The 19,164-nt window shown below is 34.0% G+C and overlaps 1 protein-coding gene across 7 annotated transcripts in view; it reads left to right on the top strand.

Moving 5' to 3' along the window:
* Positions 1-19,164, top strand: part of SLC4A10 (solute carrier family 4 member 10) — a 284,739-nt gene that overhangs the window by 102,432 nt on the left and 163,143 nt on the right. For all 7 annotated transcript variants that reach the window (XM_077883538.1, XM_077883542.1, XM_077883537.1 and 4 more), the window contains exon 2: positions 2,133-2,214. In XM_077883538.1, the coding sequence (XP_077739664.1) occupies positions 2,133-2,214 (82 nt within the window). The remainder of the gene's footprint in view (positions 1-2,132; positions 2,215-19,164) is intronic.

The raw sequence follows: 19,164 nt of genomic DNA, 5'->3' as shown, positions 1-19,164 counted from the left end.
TATTTTGCTCAGACCAACATATTTTTAAAACTTCGCCAAACACAAGAGCAGTAGACTCTTAATCATATATTAATTTTCATTTTTTCCTTCATTTGTAGTATAGATTTCTTTTGCTCTAATTTCAAACTCTTTGCCCTTACCTGTCTCAGCACATGTTGTCTGCAAGACACAGTACTACAGACTGTAAAACATGTTATTCTACTGTATGTTTTGCTGCATATGAAGCACACAAGAGCTGATATTTCTAGATTGAAATATGTCTGTGGTCTATAATCCTTACAGTTGACAATACTTATTTGTAAAACATGGAAGCCAAATCTTTATCAAGATTATGTCTGGGAATATAAAGCTTTCAAAGAAAAAACAGAGATTTGTAATTTTTCTAATACAAATGCTAGAACAGGCTTAGAAATAGAAGTTGGAACTGCGGGGTATTATGCTGAGTGAAGTAAGTCAATCCGAGAAGGACAAACATTATATGGTCTCATTAATTTGGGGAATATAAAAAATAGTGAAAGGGAATAAAGGGGAAAAAGAGAAAATGAGCGGGAAATATCAGTGAGGGTGACAAAACATGAGAGACACCCAACTCTGGGAAATGAACACGGGGTGGTGGAAAGGGAGGTGGGTAGGGAGTTGGGATTGACTGGGTGACGGACACTGATGGGGGCACTTGATGAACACTGGGTCTTATGCTATATGTTGGCAAATTGACTCCAATACAAAAAATTAAAAAAAAGAAGTTGGAAGATTCATTCATCTTTAGTCTACATTTTTATTTCTTTTTTGTTTTCAATAGTCCCTTTTAAGACAATTTTTACATAGGTGCTCATAATCAAAAAAACTTGTAAATAATCTGTATTTCACTTCGTTCAGTATTTGGTATTTTGTTCATTTCTGCATGTTTACGTGGATTGTATTTCTCCCTCCCCTATTATGTTATTGAATACCAAATGAGTGAGTGTATTGTTTTGAGCATATGTACAATATTCAGAAGAGAGTCTCCACCATTCTAAATAAGTAAATATATATTTAATAAATATAATAAATATATATTTATATATACATATATATAAACTGGATGAAGGTTGAATGTATATGATTATAATTAAAAGTTTAGTTTGAATAAAATGCATTACACTGAAGCAAGGTAATTAGAGTTGTAGTTTACCTAATAATTGCTACTAATTGCTTTCAAGAGATTAGATGCCTCTCAACCCCATTTTAAATGGCAGTGGAATTATTTCACCTTGCCATAGCATTAGTGGTGTTAATACTAATGATTTCCATATTTTCCTTGTATAGTTCAAAATGTCATCTTGTTAACAAGAATTCTTTATCAGAGATAAAAATGCATGTTACTAAATTGTCAGGGTAACTGTTATTTGTTTTTCATCTCAGTAACCAATGATGGCAACTGGAATGTATGACTGCTTTTGATTTCATGGAAAATCAAATGACATTTCTTCTCTGAGTATGTGGTCAATTTAATTTTAATCTCCTTTTTAAATTAACACTTGATAATCAAATAGGATAGTTGTGTAGAAGTAGGTTTAAGTGGTTGAATTAAACCCCTAAAATATTAGATTATATTATAATTTATTCTCTGAAATTAAGAGAATATATGTATAGTAGTCCACTCTTATCTGTGCTTTTGCCTTCCATGGTTTCAGTGGCCTGAGGTCACCCATGGTCAGGAAGCAGATCATCTTCCTTCTGACATACCATCAGAAGGTCAATAGTAGCCTAATGCTATGTCATAGTGCCTACATTATTCACCTCACTTCATCTCATCACATAGGCATTTTATCATTTTATATCATCACAAAAAGGGTGAGTATAGTACAATAAGATATTTTGAGAGACCAAATTCATATACTTTTATTAGAGCATATGGTTATAATTTTTCTATTTCATTATTATTATTAAACTCTTCCTGTGCCTAATTTAAAGATTATATTTTATCGTAGGTGTGTATGTATAGCAAAAATAGTTTATATAGGGTTTGGTACTATTCAGGTACCAATTCAATTCAGGTGCAATTTCAGGTATCCACAGGAGGTCTTGGAAAGTATCCCTGTGGATAAAGAGGAACTACTGTAATATCATTTAATCTTTTTCTCATTCTACAGAGAAATGATGAAGAGGCAGTTGTGGATAGAGGTGGAACTCGTTCTATTCTCAAAACACACTTTGAGAAAGAAGATTTAGAAGGTAAGACCTTTCCCCCCCTTGGAATAGTTTTTGTTATGCATTCCTAAAGTACTTCAAAGAGAAATATGAAGTATGTCACAATCTGGAGAATTGCAAAATTTGGTATTAGAGTAATGGTGGTGGTGGTTATGGATATGATTGTTCAATGCAGCCTGAAATGCCAACGGGAAGACCTACAAGAGAAGTATCCATTCATCGAACAGATATTGAATCTCTACTATATTTAAGGCACAGTGTTGTGTGCCAGTCTTTCTGTAATTATTGCTTCAGGAATTACCATCATTTGAGGAATGAAGAGAAAAATAAGTTATGGCAGACCAGCATATTAGGTGCTACATGAGAGTGGACAATAGGACAGGAAGGGCATCCAACCCAGCCTATGTTGTCAGAGTAGGCTGACACTGGAAGAGAGTTAAGGATAGAGTAGGCTGACACTGGAAGAGAGTTAAGGAAGAGAGTTAAGGCATTTGAATATACTCAGATATATGAGATAGAGTTGGAGGCACCATTTGTGTGTATTCTTTTCAATAGGAGTAAGGTCGAATAAGTCAACAGAGAGGTAGTATGGTCTAGTATACGGGATCTGAAACCAAACTGCAAATACCGGTTCTGCCCCTTATGTGCTGTGGAAGCTTCAGCCAGTTAATTTTTCTGCACCGCAGTTTTCTCAATTGTTAAGTTAAGGATAGCAATGGTGAAGATATAGAACAACCTAACTGTCCATCGATACATGAATGGATAAGGAAGATATCATACAAACACACACACACACACACACAGACACATGAATATCACACAGCCATAAAAAAGAATTGGATCATTCCATTTATGACCATATGGATGGATCTAGAGGGTATTATGCTAAGTGAAATAAGTCAGACTAAGAAAGATATGTTTTCACTCATACATGAAATCTAAAAAAAAAAACAAACGGATAAACAAGCAGACAAAAGGCAGAATCAGAACTGTAAGTACAGAGAACAAACTGTGGAGGGGGCAAAATGGGTGAAAGGGAGTGGGAGATACAGACTTCTAATTATGGAATGAGTAAGTCACAGGAATGAAAGGCATAGCATAGGGAATATACTCAATGATATCATAATAGCATTGTATGGTGACAGATGGTAGCTACACTTGAGAGCATAGCATAATGTATAAATTTGTCCAATCATTATGTTATAATTACTGAAACTAATGTAACAACTATACTCAAATAAAAATATTTTTTAAAGATTTTATTTATTTATTCATGAGAGACAAAGAGAGAGAGAGAGAGAGAGAGGCAGAGAAACAGGCAGAGGGAGAAGCAGGTTCCACACAGGGAGCCCAATGTGGGACTAGATCCCAGGACTCCAGGATCACGCCCTGAACCAAAGGCAGATGCTTAACCACTGAGCCACCCAGGGGTCCCAAAAATTAACTTTAAAAAATAAAATAAAGGTAACAATGGAATATATTGCATAACGTTTTTATGAGAATTAAGGGGAAAATATTTAGAATAGTACCTGGCATAAGAATTACAGAAGTCTTGACAGTTATTACTGCACCACAATTTGATGTATATACATTATTACTTCATTTTAAGAAATTATTGTTAGTGAGATAACAAGGTATATAAATTTTCTAATCTTTTGGTTAGAAAGTGAAACCCAGGTAATCTCAAGTAAAAATAAGCAGAGATAGTTCTTAATAATCCACCATAGCTGAGAAGGGGTATTCCCCCTAAGAATTATTGGTAACTAATTAAAGTACAGTGAAATTCATAGCCTTACACCTTTTCTTTCACCACAACAATTTAACAGGAGAATTGATATAAAATTTAGAGTAAACTTGCAACAACTATACCTGCTCAGTACCTGACGTTTTGCTTGGTGCACAGAAAATATGCAGGTCCAAGAAGGTTATACTTATTGGGTGGTGTAGTGATTTGCTATGCTGTCCATATTCATTACTCAAATTGAAGGGAACAGAAACTTGCAAAATCTAAACTGATAATGGAGACTAACTAAAGATAATTTCTCCTTGGTTTTGAAATGCCATGATATTACATTTTTTCCCCAGCAGCATATTTACCTTCTTATGTCGTGACTTAAGCTATGCTTATATTCAGTAAGCATGTGTAAGAAAACCCAATAAAGCAAGAAGGTAGCCTAAAAAGCAGAATTGCAGGAAAAAGCCATCTTGGTTTTAAAGGTTGTGATGGATAATCTGCACAAAGATAATTGAAAGTTAACAGTTGATAATTTATAAATAATTGCAGTAAAATACTGAATGTTTCCTGTGGATGGTAAATACATAGTACAAAAATAGGATTTAATAAGTTTATTTTAATTATTATGTCAACATGTATTATGTACATTTTCTCTTACTGGGCATTCAGGTGAGGGTGTAGGAGATTAAAAGAGATTTCTGATTGGCAAACAAAGTGGATAAGTCAGATTTTGTTCTGTTTATTGATGTCTATAGTGGGCATTTTAATCCCAGAAGTGAATAATTGTGGCTAAGTCACAGGTGATTAAAATTAACATCATCAAATGCAAATGTAGCATTACATTTTAGAATTTTGAACTAAAATAGGAAAACTTATTTATTTTGACTTTCTCAGTATTTATCCTGTTCCCAGACCATACTGAGCAAATAAGCATCCTAGCATCTGAGGATGCTAAACGGGATTCTGCTGTGATACACACAAAGAATTAATAGATTTCTTAGTGGTTCCTGGATTGATTACTCTGAATCAGAACAGAACTGCAGGGACAATGTGTTGGGTATCATGGTTCAGGAAAAATCAACTGGGAGCATAGTATAAAATGGGCAAAGGGGAGAGTGTCAGTTAGAAAGACAGCATTGCTGAGGGTAATGTGGGCAGTAGTTTCTCCTTTTGTGTAATTAAGGAAAAAGATCAGGCTTCCACATTTTAAGAACTCTTGAGTAATAGAGGTAAAACATACAAATAGATATTTAGAGCTGAGAATTGTTATTGAAGAAAAACATACATTTTAAAACTCTTCCTTCAATTAAGATTTTAAATTTGAAAATTAGTGTTTACAGGACTTAAGTCTATAGAAGAATTACTAATAGCTAATAGAATTACCAGTATAATTTAACATCCTGTGCACAGCTTGTAGAAATGCAAGGTGGTTAAAAATATCTATAAAGTCTCAGGTGAAATATGTTTAATGGAAAATGATCACTTGACCAATATTGACAGCTTGGTGTGGTATATTAGTTAACATATTCACGTATATTATACATTGGGATGAAGTATGTCAAATGTATAATTTCTCCCTTCAAATCTACTTATATTTCTGTTTTACATATATCTTGTACCATTTTCCTCTCTTTTTTTCTATTACCTCAAATCAAGAACATACAATTTTGTTAGATTCTGTTCACCTCCTGTATTTCCGTATCATATAGTTAGTAAATTCTTTGAATCTATTTCAGGGGTGTCTCTTCTCATTTCTTCCTTTCATTCCCACTGCCACTGCTCTAGTTCTTTCCCTGTCTGTGTACTGTGTGCTCTCTTTCTCACAATCCACCCTCCTTAAAACTGCTAGTGTTCTTTCTAAGCCTATTTCTGCTTTCTATGGTAAAATGTAGCAAGCAGCATTGACTCCCTATAATTAGACCAAATCAGGATTGTGAGTGGAGCAAAAGTTGTTGAGGTTAACCAATTTTTATTTTTGGTCTCTCATGTCCATATGGGATTAGTACTATACAAAGTATAAGATTACAAAAGGAGAAATGCATTAATACGCTTGGAGTTTTCTTTGTATTTTCCCTTTAATACATGTGTAGTGGACAGAGTGGCCAGGTAACACAGACAATGCTCAGTTGTATTTGAATTTTATGTAAATAATGAGTATTTTTTAAGTATAGGTATGCCATGTAATATTTTTATTTATTGCTTTTTACTTGCCAACTCTGGCCACCTTAGTAGTGGATGTTACCAAGAACCACCAAAATCCCCTTTTAAGGATTGCGGTCCTTATTTCCTTAGTTGCCATGGGTGTTGCCTGCTGTTGCCTCACAACTGAGCTTTTGCCCAGAAATTACCTTCTGCTTAAAGGAGCTGTCTCTTGTTACGGGAACTGCCTCCCTTGTGGCACGTTGAATTCAGTGAATGATCAGTGAAGGAGCATTAGGGCTTAGTCCCTTTGCTTCAATTTCATACAACTCTGAAGGGCGGTCACAGCTTCAAAGCCCCCTGTGGAATCAATGGATTCACATGTGGAATTATTGCAACTGTACCATAATTAAACTGCTTCCTCTACCGAATGCTACCACTCATATTCCTGCACAGGTGCTATTGCCGACAGCTCTCTTCAATAAACTCTCTGAACACAAATCTCTACTACAGAGTCTGTTTGCTGAAGAACTTGACTCACTCATTCATCACTTCCTGTTCCCTGAACCGTATGGATAGACATACATACTTGGTAATTGGCAGGACCTTCACGTTGGTGTCTTAGCCTGTGGGGCTAAGAACTATCGTAGTGGGTGAGAAGGCTCCCAAACTAGTTGGCTTGGCCATGACAATATATGAAAGTCAGTATTGCATGTGACAGGAAGTGGCAGAGATTAGTGCCATCTTTAAAGACCTAAAGTATATACCAGTCTGGCCATTGCAAAAATCTTCAAGGATGGTAGTGGATGACTGCAAACTCAGCCAGTGGGAGCATCAGTTGCAACTGCTCTGTCAGGAACTGCTCTTCTCAGAGCAGGTTAACGTGGCCTCAGGTATGTGGTATGCAGCTCTTGATCTGACAAATGCATTTTTTTCTCTTACTATCAAGAAGGACTATCAGAAGTATAATGTATATATTTATGGCCTTGCTCCAGGGCTGTATTAAGTCTCCTACCCTTTTGTCATCATAGAGGTTAAAAAGACTTGAACTGAGTGGGTATTCTGTAGAATGCTACATTGTTTCATTATATCTACCAAATCAACAAGAAGTGGCAAGTACATTGAAGGCCTTGATAAGACAGATGGGTTCCAGAGTCTTTTTCCCAGCCAATCTGTTGAAAGGACACAATGAGAGTGTCAACACTGTACTGAGTCTGAAATTCCACGATGAATGGATGGATAGGTGGGATCAGTTTCCACAGGCACAATAAAAACCAAGTGTCTCTTCAAGGTACTTTTACTCACTTTGAGTGTCTCTTCATGGTCCACCTTGGTTCCACTTTTTTTCACAATTGATGCCTGCACTTTTTGAAGATTTAATAGTTTTTTTTCAGATAGGACCATTGTTGTATCTTCTGCAGGTGTAAGAATAAATTAAAGGCAAACCTCTAAAAGTACATGTCCTATTAATAACTAGATGATAATAAAGAGAAGAAAACTTAGTAGCTAAAGATGAATGCTATTAGTTTAGTAATTTTGACTGAACTGATCAATTTCCATTTGAGGCAATACTATCAAATGACTGGATTGGTTCTTTTGCTAAAATTTTTTTAAATATTTTTTTTGGTGCTAAAAGAAAGCATAACATAGAATTTACCATTTAAACCATTTCTAAGTATACAGTTCAGTAGTGTTAAGTATATTCACATTGTTATGTAACCAATCTTCAGAACTTTTTCATCTTGGGAAACAAAACTTTATACACATTAAATAACTCTCTCATTTGCTCCCTACCCTATTCTGTAGCAAGCACCATTCTATCTTCTGTTTTTATCTAAATGACTACTCTAGATACCTCATGTAAGTGAAGTCATGCAGTATTTGTCTTTTTGTGACTGGTTTACTTCATAGTATAATGTCTTCAAGATTCATCCATGTTGTAGCATGTGTTAGTCTTTCCTTCCTTTTTAAGGTTAAATAATACTCCATTGTATATAGGTACTACATTTTGTTTATCCATTCATCTGCTGATGGACATGGTTGCTTTCATCTCTTGATAGTGCTGTTATGAACATGGGTATCCAAATATTTCTTTGAAATCTTGCTTTCAATTCTTTTTGAACATAAAGTCATAAGTGGGATTGCTGGATATAAAGTCATTCCATTCTTAATTTTTAAAAGAACTACTATACTATTTTCCATAGCAGTTCACAATTTTACATTCCCATCAAGAGTGCACAAAGGTTCTAATTTCTCCACATTCTTGCTAACACTTGTAATTTTCTGTTTCCTTATTTGTTTTTGGTAGGAGTGATTCTAATGGGTATAAGGTGATATCTCATTGTGGTTTTGACTTGTATTTTCCTAATAATTAGTGATATTGAGCATTTTTTCATATGTTTATTGGCCATTTGTTCATTATTTTTTGGAGAAATGTCTGTTCAAGTCCTTTGCCCATTGCTTAATTGGGTGTTTTGTTGTTGTTGAGTTGTATGACTGCTTTACATATTCTAGATATTAACCCATATAAGATATATTATTTGAAAATATTTTCTCCCATTACATTGATTGCCTTTTCATTATGCTGATTTTGTCCTTTGATACACAGAAAATTTTAATTTTTATGTAGTCCAGTTTGTCTAGTTTTACTTTTGTTGTCTGTGCTTTTGGTATCATATCCAAGAAATTCTCATCAGCTCCAATGTTATAAAGCATTTCTGTTTCCTTCTAATTTATAGTTTTGGGTCTTAGGTTTAGGTATCTGATCCACTTTGAGATAATTTTGTATATGGTATAGGATGCTTGCACTTTTACCTTTTATATTTCTTTGTTGCCTAACATTATACCTATTGTAGTTCACATCGCTCCTCATGGGTTAAATATTTCCCTAAATCACTGATACATAAAGAACCTATTTAGTGAGAGACTATTGTTTTCCATATATTTACCAAGTATTTCTATTTTTCTGTAGTTTGAGAACATAGAAGACACAGTAAAATCTCAAGGATATTATTCTAGACTTCTGTTTAAGGCCTTTTAAATTACCCCAAATTGGAGCCTTCCCATCTCTACCATTTACTAGTGATTTCTCTCCATACAGAAATAGAATGCCCGCTCTTCCCATCCATTAGTGTCACATTATCCCTCCTAGCAGAATAATTATATTCTTCCCTCACATCTCTATTTCTGAGTTTACATCTTTTTTATATTATTATTATCTATATATTTCTTTTTTTTGAGAGAGAGAGAGCATGAGAGCAGTGGTGGGGAGGGGCAGAGGGGGACAGAGACAGAGACTCTCAAGCAGGCTCTATGCTCAATGCAAGCCCATGACCTGAGCCAAAATAAAGAGTCAGCTACTTAATGATATCATGACCTGAGCCAAAATCGAGTCAGCCGCTTAACCAAATGAGCCATTCAGGCGCCCCTATTTATATATATCTTATCCTTTTTTTTTTAAATTATAAAGTTGCTGAGGGACAAGGCATTATCTTACACATATTTGCATTCTCCCATGTTATCTAGCACTTTTTCTTGAATTAGGAACTAAAAATGTGTTGCACTGAATCTCATTTATATGTCATTCAATAATATATCACTAATCATGTAAGACGTTAAATTTATGTAATTAGATGTATAATTAATGCTCATCAAATATTCAATTACCTTTGAATTACATATAAATACAGAAGTTTCTAATTATGTTGCAATGCACCTAGATAATCAATCTAGTTTACTTCAGCGATTTTCAGGAATTCATAAATTTAAAATTTTAATGGAAAAGTTAAACTCATCTTTAAATCTCGGCCTACAAATTAAATCAAAGAGACATTTTCTTTATCCTGTACTGCTTTTAGCAGACAGTAAAATATTTTTAAGTCAAGGATTTAATAAAGAAAATTATGCCCCTATCTTGGTATTCTTTTGCTCATTCCATTTGAGGGAAAAAAATGTTTACTGGTTTATTTCCTTTGGAGACCACTTAATAGATAGTGGACTCAAAGTGCAAAGATAATATAAGTAAAGTACCTAGCACAAAGCGATCATACAAATAGTTCTATCAATGGTAGTGCCCTTCCACTTTCTTCCTTTCACCCCCTTCCTGAGCTCTTAGGATAACTGAAATGGTTTTCTGATTATAATCATAATGTCTAAAGTGGTTTCTACTAAAAAACTAAAGATAATGAGTACAGATCCTATATTTATGTCACAGTGTTTTGCAGCCAAAGTAAAATATAATTGAAAAAAAAAATGAAGACAAGAAAAAGCCAAAAATTAGGCCTATACTTTTCTTTTTAAACTTTTACTTCCAAAAATTGACAAGAGAAGGAAAACATGGATTCTACTGAAAGAAACCAAAGTTGGCTTCACAGAGACAGAAGTGAGCTTTGAAGGAAGAATGGGGGTTTTGAAGCAAGAAGGAAGGATCTGTTATATTCTGGAATAGTTAATATGATCTGGCTAGTATACTGGGATTATGTGCATAGGGACAAAGAGTGGTTACAGATGAAATTTAAATATTTGTATGAGGTAGTGTAGAATGAATTAATGCTTGATATTACCAAATGAGGTAAGTATTATTATAATCTCCATTTTACAGTTAAAGAAACTAAAGCACAGAAGACTAACCTGCCCAGGCCTAAGGACTAGCAAGTGGTAGAGCAGGGATTCAAAACCATGAAAGTCTGGGCTTTTAACAACTATATTGTAGAATTAAAGATGATGCTTAGTTTTATGTTTTAGGAGATGGAATGGGGCAAGGTGATTATTAATTGAAAGATTTGGGCATGTTTCCTCACTTGATCATGACTATATACAAAAAGTTCAGATTTTTATGTCCTATTATGCAACAATAAAGAATTTAATAATGAGAACCCATATCACAATGGTTTTCCAAATTATTTTGCAAAAATTTGAAAAGCTTTGTAGTTAGTAAATTCCCTTTAGAGAGATTCATATCCACAAATAGGAGAGCCTCTCTCCCACTGGAAACCTCTTTTGTTTTGTTTTGTTTTTAAGTTTTTATTTATTTACAAGAGACACACAGAGAGAGGCAGAGACACAGGCAGAGGGAGAAGCAGGCTCCATGCAGGGAGCCCGATGTGGGACTTGATCCAAGGACTGGGATCACATCCTGAGCCAAAGGCAAACACTCAACCACTGAGCCACTCAGGCTCCTTGGAAACCTGTTTTATTATAACCCCATGTTCTCCTATTTTAAATTCTCATCTCTCTGCTCCACAAAATGAATAATCTTATTGTTTGCTTATTCCAAATGTCTTTTCTTTGAAAAAAAATTCATTTTTTCCTGCCATTACTGGTTGATTAGCTTTTATACAATTTAGTATTGTTGATATAGGCTCAATGTCAATTGATGGGGCAATTCTAGGTGTTATTTGATCCATTGGTAATGAGTAGTAAAATTAGTTAATTACACAGGATTAATATGAACTTATACATTTTGCCTGTCAAATACGTTGGATATTTGAGGATGAGATGTAGGCACATAGACTAATTCTGAAGATTTCAGAAAAACAATAGTGAGTATTACATTTCATTTTCTTATTGAGCAATCTTTGCCACCTGAGCACATTTCATAATGAACTGGTTCCCCTGGGTATCCCAAGAATAAGAAATAAATAAGAGAATATTGTTTTAAATACTGTTGTTTCTAAAATTAACTCTTAGGTAAGCTATACATCATGTTCCATATTTCTTCATTTTAGGCATTTCACATAACTTGTGTATTGTGACCCACATCAATATATTTTGGTATATAATTTATACATGATATTTTGTCTATTTGAAGTGAGTGGTAACTTGATAGTTCTTTATAATCTGTTTTTATAGTGTATTGTAATCCCAAGTAAATTTGAAAGATCTTAAAGTGTTTTTTAAAATCTGGTTGTGGTTTATTAGACCACTTGTAAGCAGTTATAGACATGTATTTGCATTAGGAGAGTAACATATACTCTAATGTGTATATGTGACTAAGAAATCCTGCAAATTTATGATTTCATAATTTAGGGGTCCTACTTATACATCTTGCATCCCTAGCTTAGGATGTCAATTTTTAGGTAGCCAGTTTTAGAATAAAAATCCCTAGATTAGGATGTCAATTTTTAGGTAGCCGATTTTAGAATAAAATCCCTTCATTATTCCTTGTAAGTCAAACTCTGTTTAACACAGTTTTCTACCTATCAAAGATATGGTACAGCATTTAGAATATTTGCTTTCTTGTTTGGGGGGAAGGGTATTTGCTTTCTAATGTGACTTAACTATATCATCTGTGAATGAGTAGAACTGTGTGTTTGTGTGTGTATGTAACATTTCAATCAATTACTATTTCAGAGATATAATAGATGAAAAGAAATTCCTTTTCATTACATTGAATATATAATCCTATAAATATTAAAAGAAGGAATTTTACAGCAAAGAAAGTATTTCCTTAATCCTTAAATATTTGAATCCTTAAATATTGAAAATTTGAAAACAGACCACAAATGACCAAAGCTTCTTAATATATACTACGTAGGTTTATATTAATATTATACTTTAGTTTTGCATTTTCCAGACATCTGAGACTTAAGGGTGTTCATTATTTAGTTATACAGTTTAATAGTGTGTGGGAGTAGTATTATGAAGGTGACATTGTGAAGTAGATCAACTTAGTCTACTTCTTGATTAAATTCTTAAATCTCTATTTCAGCTGTTACTCATTCCCTCTAGAAGGATCCAACTTTATTTTTTAAAGATTTATTTATTTATTTTAGAGAAAGAGAAAGAGCATGGGGGGTGCAGAGGGAGAGGGAGAGGAAGAGAAATCCTTAAGCAGATTCCCTGCTGAGTCCCACACCCGCCCAGCTCAATCCCAGGACACTGGGATCATGACCTGAACCAAAAATCAAGAGCTGGCTGCTTAACCGACTGAGCCACCCAGGTGCCCCCATCAAGTGATTTTACTTTAAAGCTCTTCAACTACATGTGATCGCAGCCTCCTTGGGTTGTTGCCTTTCTACAGAATTGGATCACAGTAGTACACACAGGGATAGGCTACCAGTCAGGCTCTTCTAGGGAAGTTGTCATCATTCACCAATATTTAAGTGTTGTTTATGGCATAAAAACACTGAGGCATTTTCTGTTTTATGCCCTTCATTCTCTAAGGAGTTTTAGATACTGGTGTAACCAATAGGACACTTCAGTCCTCCAACCCTTTGGAAAAAAATGTCAGTGGCCACTTTGCACATAAATGCTTACATTAAAATTGAAATTTATATACATAGGAATAATAATCAGTATCAAATAATAATTGAAAGAGGTGATGTTCTTAATTGTTTGGGTAATGCACACCTACACTTTAGAAGTACTGGTATCACTAGTACCTTAATAGAATTAATCCCATTTTAGGTACCAGTATTCTGGGTATTTTTCTGAGTGCTCTCTTATATTTTCTCCCAGTAACCTTGTTTGCTTCCCTATTCTATCTTCCCGCTTTGCTGGCTGCCTAGTTGTTCCTAACCACCTTTAGTGTATCAGACTTGCTGAAAGCACAATGAAAAAAATGGAATTTTCTTTTCTTCCTTTTTCCATCATTTCTATTCTTTAATGAGCTACAGGTAGGACAGTGATAAAGGAAACAAAATAATACAAATTGTGATTAGAAGAAAGTAAAATTTTAATTTTCTGCTTGTAAATTAAGCTTTTGTGTCTGAGGCAGGAAGATTATGAATATTCCTGATTACTTTTCTAAACTGCTTCAAAATTGCCTTAGGAGCATTTGTAATAAAAAGTATTACAGTCTTATTAGCAAAAGGATTTCTAATTTCTAGAAATTTATTTAGAATTATGCCTATTTTTTCCTTTGCATAACTCAGTTTTTTTTTTCTTGTGAACATAGTTGCCATGATTTAATTAGATGACAATATAGCACGAAAGCATTTTATGACATCACAGTGATTAATACAAAATTATAGTGTCAGCAACACCAGAGCAGTTAATAATAACAGTGATCATGAAAACAGAAGTCTTGTTCGGTAAATTGAGATACCAATTGTTTATGTGAATGGCTTATTTCTCTCATGCTAAGATTTATTAATATGTATCCTATGTAACTATAAAAAAGTGCTCTTAATTGCCAACTACAGTGGCGCTCTGTCCTCATTCTTTTTGAATTCTCTTTGCTTTTAGAACTCTGACTATGCCTTAATTCTTAGATCTCTCTTCTCTCATCTCTCTTCCCTTGACTGATGATTTTCACAGAGCGTGTCTTCCTTGGTTTTTTTTTCTGTTTTACTCACTGGCCCCTCTTACTCTGCCTGACTTTACTATACTTTTTTTTTTTCAAAATTACATTAGTTTTATTGTTTTAAAAATTATGAAATAGGGGCACCACGGTGGTTCAATCAGTTAAGTGTCCAACTCTTGATTTTTGGGTCAGGTTATGATCTCAGGATCCTATGATCAAGTCCTGTGTCAGGCTCCATACTGGGCATGGAACCTGCTTAAGATTCTCTCTCTCCCTGCTCCTCTCCCCCAAAATAAATAAATTAAAAAATAAAATTATTTAAATAATATGTGTTCCATTAGAAAAATCCAAGAAATATAAACAGTATAAAGAAGACGAACAAAACAATAGCCCTGAAAACCCACCACCTAAAAGTAATACTATTAATATTCTAAGCAGAATAATGATGGAACTAATATTATGAACAGAATATTAATTAATTAATTAATTTAAAAGATATTTATTTATTTATTTATTTATTTATTTATTTATTTATTCATGAGAGACAGCACGAGAGAGAGGCAGAGACATAGGCTACTACAAATATTAGTTGAAGAAAATGCTAAGGGATTACTTACAAGGAACAAGACTGCTAAATTAAAGTATTTGAAAGATTATTATAAAGAGGATGAAAGGGATCCCTGGGTGGCGCAGCAGTTTGGCGCCTGCCTTTGGCCCAGGGCGCTATCCTAGAGACCCGGGATCGAGTCCCACATCGGGCTCCCGGTGCATGGAGCCTGCTTCTCCCTCTGCCTGTGTCTCTGCCTCCCTCTCTCTCTCTCTCTCTGTGACTATCATAAATTAAAAAAAAAAAAGAAGATGAAATATATTATCATTTTATTATACAGAAATAGCGGAGTTTAATATAAAGAAAAAAATGTATTAAGTTGTTAAAATTGCCCTATGGATATGGTTACTTAACAATACTTAGTTTTAGAAATATTGAGTTAACTTCTTCAACTCCTATTTATTTCAGATGTTAAAATGAGAAATTTTAATCAGATCTCTGAAAAATTTTTCAGCTCTAACTTCTGTGATCTTTAAAGTGAACATCTAGAATATGCTTTAAAATATAAATTCCTTCTTAACTTTGCTTAATATTTAAATACTTTGAAGTTTTTAAGTTTCCTGACTGACCAAAAAAGTTCATTAATTTTATTTATTTTTTTCAGTTCATTAATTTTAAATTTGAAAAGGAATCCTCATTCTGTATAAATAAAAGGGTTCAAAATGTCCTAAAAATTATTTAAGACCACAGAAACTTATTTTATACCTTTCTTGAGGAAGAAAGCAATTTGAAATAATGTGACATTATATACCTGATTATACAATTAGCTTAACTGAAATTTTGAAAAGTTTTATAATGAAGTATAAGGTGCTAAGAGAGTATACACTGGCAGTTATGTGTGATAAAATTAGACAGATTTGAAGATATGATTACATGGTAGCAAAGAGTTCTCGGAAGCAACAGCAGGAAAAACTGATGTACCACGACTCTCTAAGCCTTTGTGTCACATTTGCTGATGTCCCAGAGGTCTAAACAAGTCGCACAGCCAAGCCGAGATTCAAGGGTTGGAGGAATAGATTTCCTTTCAGATGAGAGAAACTGCTAAAATATTTCTAGCCATAAAAAACTACCATATTATCACATTTGTAAATATCTATTCAGAAATGCCAGATTTTTTCATCTTTGCTTTCAGATGTTTCTTTTTATCCCTTCAGTTCTACAGTTGAATCCCACCAACTTTCTTCATGGAAATCTCTTTTTCTTCTCAACAACTCTTTGTTTTCCCAAGCAAGCCTCTTTGTCCTTAATTATCATAATTCCCAGAATGAGCCACTTTCTACATGTGCACATGTCTTTTGGATTAACACAATACAAAACTAAATCTGGAATATTTTACAGTTTTAATTTTTGCTCATTTCCTAAGCTGTTTCCCTAAAGCAAAGTGGCAAGGCTGTTCAGAAATCATAAATTAATTAAAATGGGCTAGGGAGGTGGGGAGTTACCACCTTCTCTTTGCATTCATTTTTTAAAGAATCCCAGAACATATGTTGATCTATTTTCTCTCTCTTCCTTGCAAAATGAAACAACAAACATAAATATTTTAAAATAATCATGAAATTGATGGGGCACGTGGGTGGCTCAATCAGCTGCATGAACAATTCTTGATTTCAGCTCAAATCATAATCTCAGGTTATGAGATTGAGCCCCAAGTCAGGCTCTGTGCTGAGCACTGAGCCCTGAGCCCTGAGCATGGATGGAGCCTGCTTAAGATCCTCTCTTTCCCTCTCCCTTTGCTGCATTTCTCCCCCCTTCCACGTGCTCTCTCCTGAAAAAAGAAAATAGTGAAATTGTAAGCTTTTGTGATTGCAAAAGTACATATTCTAAGATAGATAAGGTAAGATACCTTATTCCCCCCCCCTACTCTAGCATGTACCTTACATTATCCTCCCAAATTGCTCCTCTGCTTTTGCATATATTATTCCACCCCTTTGCTAAGGTCAAACCTACTTATTGTTTTGAGACTCAAGTCAATTTCTACCTTCTCCATGAAACTTCCTGTTATGTTAACCTCAAGTTATACTTAATTTCACTCTAATATGAATTCCTACAGCATTTAATGGCTGGTACACATAAGAACATTAGCTTTAATGCAGATTGGTATTGTTCCTGCTTTGTATTTGTATTTTAATTTGTATATTTGCTGCTGTTTTCTTTGTTGGGCTTGAGTCCTCAATAATTGAATGGTTATCTTTTAAGTGCAGGGATCATGTCCTATAAGCATTCCTTATTATCCCATTGCTTGATTGATTTGAATTCTAACCAATCTTTGAGCCCTGTAAACATCCAACATCAAACTGTTTTTGCAACCTATCAGGAATGGGAATTCTCCTGTTTTTTTTTTTTTTGTTTTGTTTTGTTTTGTTTTTTTTTTTTTGCTTAGAAAATACATATTATTAGGATTCATTCATTTATTCGACAAATCCTGAAGCTTACATGTTAAGGCTTTTCATGTTCCAAGAAGAAAAATAACACTGCTATCTCAAGATACAAAGTAACTTAGTGCTGTGTTCTGCTCAAGACAGTGTTATAACAAAAAAGTTTAAATAACTTATAAAAAGTTGTTTTTTTTAAAAAAAAATATATTACAGTAGTAAACTAGTAAATCTCAGACTATGGCTTTTTTGAGGATAGCATTAGCACTTAGAAGATTTCTATTTTTTTTTTTTTTTTTTATAAAATAGTCATAGTCATGTGATCCTTTGTTTTGTAATGATTACAAATATAGCCCTGAGGTCCATGACTGTGACCAGCCCTGGTTTGACACTTTTTTTCTTTCAGTGAAGCAGTCCAAGAAACAGCAGTGCTATAGCCTATACACACACACTCACTCACACCCTCTTGGTCTCTTTCTTTCTGTTGCTTTCCCTCAGCAGAGAATTTCTGTTGGATTTAGAATTCTTTGATATATTATGATAAATGATGGCTTGTTGTGTTTTCTGACTCTGTTAGAGTCTCCATGGAATTAAAGATCACATGCTTATTCAGCTTAATGTACTTGACCTTTTCCCATGATTGACACATCTAAATGGCTGTAGCAACTCAGTAATTATGCACCAGCTGTGTTATATTCATTTCACGGAAAAAAAAACCCACAGAGTTTTCTTCAAGAGTAGGTAGCTTGGCCACTTTCCTCCTAGCTAAATAAAGGAAAATAGTTTATTAGTACTATTATTAATTATAGTAGGAGTCCTTTCTATTCCCAAATACACCTCTAATCTCACTGCATTTGGTAAACACTTGGAATGCTATGACCACAGCCACATTGAGTTGTTTCAGTACTGGGACTTCTAACATAACCAAAATATCTACAATAATTCTGTATCTGCTTAGCAAAATTGTATCTACACAATTTAAGTGTCAAAAATCCAAGATCTGTTAGCAAAATTTTACTCAGAAAACAATGTTATCTTTAATGGACCCTTGTTTTTCTAATGGGGAAACTATATTTTCTCTGAAGTGATGTATAGGTAAATTCTGAATAAATTCTAGTGTTCTGTGCTTATCTCAAAAAAATCTTATAATAGCACTATCCCATTATTACTAATATTTTAAAAATATATTTTTATCTAAATAATTCTGAATTTTTATTAATTTTTGGGTTTTGACATGATATGAAATCATTAATTGACTATTTTGATTAACTTAAGAACTGCTCAGGGGATCCCTGGGTGGCTCAGCGGTTTCGTGCCTGCCTTCGGCCCAGGGCGTGATCCTGGAGTCCCGGGATCAAGTTCTGTGTCCGGCTCCTTGCATGGAGCCTGCTTCTCCCTCTGCCTGTGTCTCTGCCTCTCTCTCTCTCTATCATAAATAAACAAAAATAAATCGTTAAAAAAAATTAACTTAAGAACTGTTCATTTGAGAAGATTCCCTCTTTTAAGACTAAAATTTTGGACTTTATATATCATAAAATGAAATTGTTCCCTATATAATCTTAAAAATAGTTTGGATTAGGATTAATATTATTCAAGTAACTTCTGCACAATAACATTTATCATTAAGTTACTCAAATTCTTTGTCTTCTTAAGTGATGTCTACCAGGATGGAAAATTCCATTTTGGATAAAATGTTTTTGGAAAAATTTGTGGAAATGTTAACCTGAAAATTTTATATTATACTGTTTTCCACAGGATCTAATGTGATTCTCTAGTTGCTTAAAACAGGGTTATTATAGTTGGGATTAGAAAAGTTGGCAGTATAGAGGAAACAGGAAGACAATGAGATAGGACAGGAAAATTTTATTTTGTCTTC

This window comes from Canis aureus, chromosome 34 (genome assembly GCF_053574225.1).
Source record: "Canis aureus isolate CA01 chromosome 34, VMU_Caureus_v.1.0, whole genome shotgun sequence".
Taxonomy (NCBI): Eukaryota; Metazoa; Chordata; class Mammalia; order Carnivora; family Canidae; genus Canis; species Canis aureus.
The sequence above is the reverse complement of the archived record's forward strand: the minus strand, read 5'-3'. Positions and strand labels throughout refer to the sequence as shown.